The 8,885-nt window shown below is 37.3% G+C and overlaps 1 protein-coding gene across 1 annotated transcript; it reads right to left on the reverse strand.

Moving 5' to 3' along the window:
- Positions 1 to 668: 668 nt before the first annotated feature.
- On the reverse strand, positions 669 to 7,384 carry LOC114358866 (ras-related protein Rab-24). The gene is made up of 5 exons (XM_028312966.1): positions 7,114 to 7,384; positions 5,928 to 6,016; positions 3,566 to 3,692; positions 2,528 to 2,675; positions 669 to 1,286 (listed from the first exon to the last, which is right to left on the reverse strand). The coding sequence occupies exons 1-5, from the start codon at positions 7,225 to 7,227 to the stop codon at positions 1,150 to 1,152; spliced, it is 615 nt and encodes a 204-aa protein (XP_028168767.1). The 5' UTR covers positions 7,228 to 7,384; the 3' UTR covers positions 669 to 1,149.
- Between the last annotated feature and the right edge of the window lie 1,501 nt (positions 7,385 to 8,885).

An 8,885-nucleotide genomic window follows, 5' to 3' on the forward strand; every position in this document is an offset into this window, starting at 1 on the left:
ACATGTCATAGTAAGTTTGGTTTATTACACTATTTTGTAATCAAAAAACAAGGTTTGGTAGATGGCCGCGCGAAAAAAAAGACGCCACCTTCCATACAAAATCTGGCATTGCCATTTGAAGTATTTTCATCGATAAAATTGTCCATAGATTACGCCCTTAAAGTTTGATCACTACATGCCCGGACACTGTATAAATACTTTTTTAAGTCTTTTTATTTATTTAGCACACATACAAGCAAAATGATATGACATTACAGAAGGTACTATTTTTCAAGGTGGAAAATATTAACCACCATATTTTGAACCTTAACACGTGGTGTTAAGGTTAGGTTAGGAACACATTAAATATATGCTATCGCTGCAGTTCGTTTGAAGATAGATAGAGACAGACTAATATTAAATACAACTTTGGAAGCTTTTGAGAACAAACTGAGAGATCAAAGTAAATAAAACTCTCATGCATTGTCTCATAAGGCTCATTTTTGTCCGTCAGACAGATAAATAGAAAATATTAGACTCATATTTTTTATTTTCTTTCATATTTAAATAATAACAGTGCTACATCAAGTTGAAATGGCGCGTTACGTCACGCTTGAGTAGATTTTTTACTCAAAAGTGACGTCTCGCGACATTTCAACTCAATATAATACTGTAACTATTCGATTATGAAAAAAAAAATGTGTCCAAAATTTTTTTATTATATTTCTGACGGACTAAATAGAATTTCGATTTCATTACCCAATCATCATCCCTATTGAGTCGCATATATTTGTCTCTTTCACACCTACCAATGGGGTATAGTGAGAAAAAAAGACAGACATAGAATACAGACTTTGCCAGCAAATTAACGTTGACGTTGAAAACAATATTTATTTAAGTCGGAGTGGTAAGTTACTGCATTTAATTTTGAGGACGCAATGCTCGATGGACCGATGACCTCAGTAAGATAGCTATTAGCGACTGGATGAAATAAACTCGTGAGATCGTGCTTTGGCCAGCTTTCCAGTTGTTATTAAAAAAGATCGTCCGTCCATCAGGCAGTATTAACACACGCAAAAATCTTTATACCTGACCATCACGACTTCTGGAGAGATGCAGGCCAGCTTACCAGTTGTGGTTAAAAAAAGGTCGTCCGTCCATCAAGCAGTATCAACACGAGCAAAACTCTTTCCTCTTGGACTTGTATATCGCTTCATCCTTCAACAGCTGGAGTCGTAATTCTTCTACGTTTTTCATTAATCGCATGTCTGCGGCACAATCGTCTACTATCTTTTGGAATAACTCATCTGGAAAATAAAATAAATTGTATTAAACCAAAGAAACTAAACATCTAAATGTCATCATCATAAGGTCATTTAGTCTCCAGGTTTAGACGGGACTATTCCCACCTCTCGTTCCCACCTACAACTCCTGTGTAGCCAGGATCTACAGCTTGACCGCCAATAAAACCCAACCAGTGAAGGTCAAGTTTGTCCCGAAGGAAAGTTAACTGATATTGGACTCGCAACGAAATTCATCAGAAGAACATAGGAGGAGTTCGAAGTTAAGGTCCATAGCCAAATGGCAAAAAACGGAATGAGGGTTCCTTAGCCTAATGGCAAAAAACGGAACCCTTATAGATTCGTCATCATGTCTGTCTGTCAGTCTGTCCGTCCGTATGTCACAGCCATTTTTTTCCGAAACTATAAGAGCTATACTGTTGAAACTTGGTAGGTAGATGTATTCTGTGAACCGCATAAAGATTTTGATGCAAAAAAAATTATTTTAGAAGATAGGTACACATAATTTAGAACTGAAACTCAAACATTTTTTTTTCATCAAACATACGTGTGGGGTATCTTATCTTATCTATATTTTTTTCTAAACCGAATAGTTTGCGTGACAGACGCTTTCAAAGTGGTAAAAAGTTGGTCCCCCCCCTCTAACTTCTAAAATAAGAAAACGAAAAATCTAAAAGAAACATATGATGTAGGTACATTACTATAAAAAAAACTACCAACGAAAATTAAGTCAGTAGTTTTTTTTAATACCTCGTAAATCGTAAACCGCTTATTACCGCGTAATCTATATAACAAAAGAAAGTCGTGTTAGTTTAGTTACTCCACTTATAACTCAAGAACGGCTGAACCGATTTAGCTGAAAATTGTCAGGGAGGTAGTTTAGAGCCAGGAGAAGGACATAGGATACTTTTTATCCCGTTATTTATTGCCATTAAGGCGGAACAAAGTTCGCCGGGTCAGCTAGTCTATATATAAAAGAAAGTCGTGTTAGTTACTCCACTTATAACTCAAGAACGGCTGAACCGATTTAGCTGAAAATTGTCAGGGAGGTAGTTTAGAGCCAGGAGAAGGACATAGGATACTTTTTATCCCGTTCGAAATAATAAAAAAAGTCTGCTTATTTATTGCCATTAAGGCGGAACAAAGTTTGCCGGGTCAGCTAGTCTTTCATACAAATAATAGCTTGCCCTACCACCACTTCGGGACAACATATGGGCTGATGTTTTGCTGGCTAAAGTATTACTTACCAACATTCTCCCCCGTTTTACTGGAGGTCAAGTAGTGCCCTCTATGCCCTTGAGAGTAAGTGGCGACTATATCCTCTGGCACTTCCCTGGAGACCAGTCCTGAGTCTAGGAGGTCCTTCTTGGTACCGCAGAGGTAGACCTTGCACTCCTGGAATGGGCAAGAAGAAAGTCATCATTATTTGAAAGCAAACAATGGTTTATTTCAGCGGTTCCCAAACTATTTAGTCTACTGCCCACTTTGAGAATAAAATATTTTTTAGCGCTCCCCATTTTTGTAGTCAAGTCGAGCTCAGTCGGTGTCTAAGAGTCCTCCTAGTAGATGACGCCTCCCAAGCCTCTACACAACGACCCGATTTTTTTTCTGGGTCTCTTACCGCCCCCCTTTAAGCCTGCAGCGCCCACAAGGGGGCGTTATCGCCCACTTTGGGAAAGACTGGTTTATTTGGAACCAAAATCGTAAAAACTCCCAGTATTAACCCTACCACTGCTTCGGGACAATAAATGGGCCAGTGCTGAGAAGAAGCAGCGCAAGAAACTCAAGTCACTATTCAGCGCATGATGAGTATTCATCATCATTTCAGCCATAGGACGCCCACTGCTGAACATAGGCGTCCCCAAATGGTTTCCAGATTGGCCGCGCCTTCCTGCTATCTTTATGATGTCGTGTCCGTCCACCTTGTGGGTGGACGTCCCACGCTGCGTTTTCCGGTACGCGGCCTCCACTCCAGAACCTTGCTGCCCCATCGGCCGTCAGCTCTGTGTACTATGTGCCCTGCCCATTGCCACTTCAGTTTGCTAATCCGTCAGGCTGTGTCAGCGACTTTAGTTCGTTTACCGTTAATTATAGGTTACTAGCAATTAAATTAAACGTATCAATAACGCTACCTTTAGGTTATCTGTCCAGTGGTCTGTCTATTTATTATTTTGGTACCAAAATAACTAACGCTTCAGCCAAATCCATTCACGACATCTGATCGCCATCGCGTTTGGCCGAACCTTTAGCATTTCTTGATAGTTTAAGGATGATGATAAGATTACCTCCTCAACAGTCCTTAATTCCTGCAACCAATGCCTTAGTCGTGCCCAGGATTCTAAGCAGGAAGGCTCATAGCACACTATCGCCGCGTGCGCACCTCGGTAGTACATACGCGTCATCGCTTCGTACCTGGAAAGGAAATATTTGTTCGTTCGTTTCAGCCGAAAGACGTCCACTGCTGGACAAAGGCCTCTCCCAAGGATTTCCACAATGAGCGGTCCTGCGCTGCCCGCATCCAGGCACCTCCCGCGACCTTCACCAGATCGTCGGTCCACCTAGTGGGAGGCCTGCCTACGCTACGTCTTCCGGCTCGTGGTCGCCACTCAAGAACTTTCCTGCCCCAGCGGTCGTCAGCTCTACGAGCTATGTGCCCTGGCCATTGCCACTTGATTTTAGCGATTCTGCGGGCTATGTCAGTCACTCTGGTTCTCCTACGGATCTCCTCATTTCTGATTCGATCATCCAGGAAAAATTACATCAATCAATGAGTGAACAGTGTTTTTTTCATTCCATTCCAATCTGTCTAAGACATTGGTTCCCAAAGTGGATGGCGCAAAGACCTTTAACCTCGTAAGCCCGGATGTGCCTCAGAAGGAACTGAAACTTTGTAGTCAGTAACGCCGAGACATTTTCGGAGGTGAATTGTAAGTATCGCCGGATGTGCCCTCAGAGGAACTAAAACTTTAGCGATAATTTTAAGTTCAAAAATTCGCGCCTGTTAAATAAAATGAGTGATAGTCTATGGCGTAAAGTATTAAAAATCAGGTATCCGAACTTATTAATGTAAAAAAAAACAAAATGTCACTGTCAAATTATCATTTTTCTCTGACAAGGTGGTTCTTTCGAGAGGACGTGATGTACAATTAATTTTTTTTCTTCACGTAAACGTAGTTTTATTGGAAAACTAACCAGTATAATTTAAGTTAAAATACTGCTAAACAAGCAAAAAAAAATTTTTACCAATTCGAAGAAGTTTTGTAAGATTTTTTTTCGTTTGAAAATAATAGTTCTTTGCAAGGAACATTCGGTCTTGATGGAGAAAGTTTTATTTTTGTATATTTTTTCTATTAAGATGGATTGAATATTGGACTTTTAAAATTATGATATGATTGAGAAAATTTACCATGAGAACGTTCTGATTTTTAGTTTAAGAAATATTATAATTAACATGAATATTCACTTTACTTCTTGTACATTCTAACCTATCATTATTGTATGTTATAAAACCGATAGTACTTTTAAAAGTACTAATAATGAAACATTAAATAAAATTAAAATACTTGTGCCTTTTCAGTTACATTTATTTATATCATTATTGTATCTTTATGTAGTATTAATTTATTAAGGAGGTTACATTTATGTTTTACTTTAAAGTATAAAATACAATTTATTTACTTTTTCTTTTTAAAGTCTGTAATACCGAATGTTCTTTTAAGAGAAAACATTTTTTTATTATTTTTTACCTAAAATAAGCTCTATGCACTATTATATAGGGTCCCTGAAAATATGGGTGCAAAAGAAAATCTCTAACATAGAAAATTTTTTACTCGAAGTGCTCGGCGTTTACGACTTCAAATTGTTCGTTCTTCTGAAAGCACATTCGGCGATACTTAGAAGTCCACAAAATTTGCTCTTCGGTCTTACGAGGTTAAAGGGGGGCGGGGGCCATCGGTGTACGTAAGTATAAAAAACCTGCGACCGCTGCGAGAATGGTCCAGACTGCTCGATACGACCAATAAATAATCTTGATTGGAGGAGGGGGGGCATTTTTTGTATAGTAGAAAGGGGGTGCGTCTCGAATAAGTTGGGGAACCAATGCTCTAAGAATACATTCAGCACATACTGACCGAGGTTTTCCCGTCGTGTCGTTGTGGCTATAGTGTTCGGAGACACACACGTGCGTGACAAAATTTAAAAAAGTTGATAGGTCTTCGTATTCGTGATTATTACCTCACCGAATACAAATATTCGGTAAATGTCTACTATTCGGCGAATACGAATATTCGTATTCGTTGCATCAGTAATAATTAAATTATCGTCGCTTGCCTCTCTAACTGACGTAACTGACATTTTGCAAAATTTTCAGGCGATTAGACAGATCGATTCGTCTTGCAAAATTGATTAAGATGGTATAGATAACTCAGTTTCGAAAAAAATTACAGATACGTCAGTTAGAGAGGCAAGCGACGTTATGTGTGTCGCTTTCTTCTTCTTCTCAATTGGTACACTCTTGTCAGAGTGGTCGTGGTCATCATTGTGAATCACGATGAGTGATGTTTCTCGCAATACGCCTTCAAACGACTTACACACTTGGAAGGAATTGCCACACTGGATGCGTTACATGATGGATTAAACTTAACCTACCGTTCACTGCCGGCTGTGTCCCAGATGCCAATGTTGAAATCTTTCCCATTCGACTGCATCGTTTTTGCACAGAACGCTGCCCCGATCGTCTGAAACAATAATAATCATCATCATTTCAGCCACAGGACGTACGCTGCTGAACATGGGCCTCCCTATTGATTTCAGGATTGGTTGCAGCAGCCTGCATCGAGTGCCTTCCTGACATTATGAGGTCATTCGTCCTCTAATATTGACACACCCAAGCGTAGAATAAAATTGTTTTACCTAGTATCAGGTTTTAATTATATGTATATTTCTCGTAATCTAGCATTTTTACAGATAAAAACTTGTTTGTGCAAATTGATATTTATTTACTAGCTGACCCGGCGAACTCTGTTCCACCTTAAAGGCAATAAATAAGCCATCGCAATTTTTCCTTATTTGCTCACTGTTTAGACCTACCCTGGACTACGACAAACATTTTAAAACCAAAATCAGCTCAATCGGTCCAGCCGTTCTCGAGTTTTAATCAGACTAACGAACAGCAATTCATTTTTATTTATATAGATATAAGTTTTTGTAAACAAGGCTCTATGACATTGACATTGTATGTATTTCTCATATGAAATCTAATATTTATTTATTCTAGCGGTTAACTCAGTCGGTGTTTTTGAGACGGGACTATTCCCACCTCTCTTTCTCACCGCTGCAACTCCTGTGTAGCCAGGATCCACAGCTTGACCGCCAATAACCCAACCAGTGAAGGTCAAGTTTGTCCCGGGGGAAAGTTAAACTGTCGTTGGACCCGCAACGAAATTAATCAGAAGAACAAAGGAGGAGTTCGGGTGTTTTTAAGATGTCAAATATCAATGAAATTTCAGATTTCAAGATTTGTATGCACTTTCACGTAATATTAAGTCAATATTACCAGTTCCATGTTGCTCCTCTACCTCAGGCACTGAGTTAAGTGCTAGAGCTATAGCAACATAATGCTTTTCTTTATCTTAAACAATATTAACAAAATCAAAGTAATAGAATACAAAAATGATTCATCAACCACGGAAGCGATAGAGGTCAATATCGCTTGCGAATACTCCTGTAATTACATACGCTTTAGGAATTACTGCGCAAATGGATACAAAGAACATTAACCTCTAATGTCTTAATGCCCTTGATTTTTTTATCAGTAGGAAATAGGAACACTTACGTTTTGGTAAGGAGTGCCTCCGTTAAATCTGCAGTTCACAAATCTTAAAACTAAACTAGTTTTGCCTACATGCTCGCTCCCGAGCAAAACTATTTTAAAGTCGCACCTACTCATTTTGGGAATAAAGTGTTCGTCTCTAGAAATAGAGATTAACTTTAACTCATTACTGACGAATTCTTGTTTATTGGTAATACTCAGGACATTGAAAAGAGCAATTAATTTAATTTGAAAAAGATTACTTCAACAACACACGCCCGCCTCTTGTGTCAAAAATTAAACAACAACAAAAAAAAAACAAATTGATTAAAATTGCATTTGATTGACAACTTTGACATTAAAGCGAAACAGTGCCATCTATTAGTTTAAAACGTAAACGTTGAATCAGTAATAAAACTTTTAAACACGAATTAAATAATTAAAAGCCTGATGGTCTTGTCTTAAACAAATTAATTATTGCGATAGCTAAAGTTGAATAAAACTGTAAAAATTTAGTACACCTAATTTTACAACTAAGATTACTTCGTGTTCAACAATATAACTTGCAGATGGCGCTATTTGCTGTTGTTTGTTGGTGCTGTTTTTTTTAATAACAGCTGACAGACTAGTGCTGTGCTATGATATAATTGAAAATTTTCAATCGTAATAAGTATGTTAATTGAATAGTCGATAATTACTAAAACAAATTCTACCTGATGCATGCTTACGTGTTTTATATTTTAATTTGTCACGGATAGGCTTCACATAGTTAAAAGCACTCTAGATCTATATAATGTATATAAGCGAAAGATCACTGACTGACTCACTCATCACGAAATCTCAGAAACTAACTCACACCTACAAACTTGAAATTTGGCAGGTAGGTTCCTTATAGGATGGGTTTTTTAGTGTGGAACATTTGATCCTCCTATAAGAATCGTAGACTCAAGTGAAATTCTTTTTATTCAAATTAAAATTTGGCTACATTATTTTTAAAATCAATTAATCATTTTCAATTGAAAGTATCTTATTCAATTTTTATAATTGGCACTGCACTATTACTCAATGTCAATGACATTTTAATGTTGCCATATAAAAAAAAATCATATCCTTTGTTTCGTCACACACAGAGTACAAAGATCACTGCGTTTTTACCCGACTGCGCCAGGAGGGTTAATGTTTTGTAAAGATAAGTATAAAATAATATTTTTATCAAATTAAATTAAGTACATAATAATATGCTAATAAAGGAACTAAAAACTAGCTTTTTCTATTTATAATATTGATTCTGAATAAAAATTCAACAGGTAATAAACTACGAATTTTAGTGTTTTCACTGTTAAAATAAAAATAAAATTAAGTAATACATTCTTTATTTTAAGCATATGTTTTATTTTCAATTTTTCACATACAAAAAATCTATAGCCTCAAAAGAAATATCAAACCATAAATAATAATTATTACAATGTGAAATTCAAGTTTCATCGCATCAAATCGAGTCTTCACTTCAAGTGCAGACTAAACTGAGTCTGACCACACGTCTGATTAATTTTGAATGAATAATGAAAGTTAAATTCCATCCTCATCATTCCGCTGCTGATTAAATTCATGAAAGAACCAAATTTTAATGGAAGAATTTTGTTTAGGTATATGCATCCTTAAATTCCAGACACTTCAGATAGGTCGTCCATCTGTCGAGCAGGTGGTCGCCACACGCTTCACCTTACTTACCATACCTTGTACAACTGCCTAAGTACGTAGCCGTGGCAGTTTTTTACTTTAATGTCCTGGCTTGG

The sequence above is a fragment of the Ostrinia furnacalis genome, unplaced genomic scaffold (genome assembly GCF_004193835.3).
Source record: "Ostrinia furnacalis isolate ACB-3 unplaced genomic scaffold, ASM419383v2 OfSCF4123, whole genome shotgun sequence".
Taxonomy (NCBI): domain Eukaryota; kingdom Metazoa; phylum Arthropoda; class Insecta; order Lepidoptera; family Crambidae; genus Ostrinia; species Ostrinia furnacalis.

Bases quoted from the DNA above. Each gene is read 5' to 3' on its own strand.
- LOC114358866 (XM_028312966.1), bottom strand. From the start codon at position 7,227: ATGAGTAGGTGCGACTTTAAAATAGTTTTGCTCGGGAGCGAGCATGTA. The intron at 6,017-7,113 runs GTAAGTGTTCCT...TTATTGTTTCAG, and splicing joins GAGGCACTCCTTACCAAAAC to ACGATCGGGGCAGCGTTCTG. The intron at 2,676-3,565 runs GTAATCTTATCA...TGCCCATTCCAG, and splicing joins AATTAAGGACTGTTGAGGAG to GAGTGCAAGGTCTACCTCTG.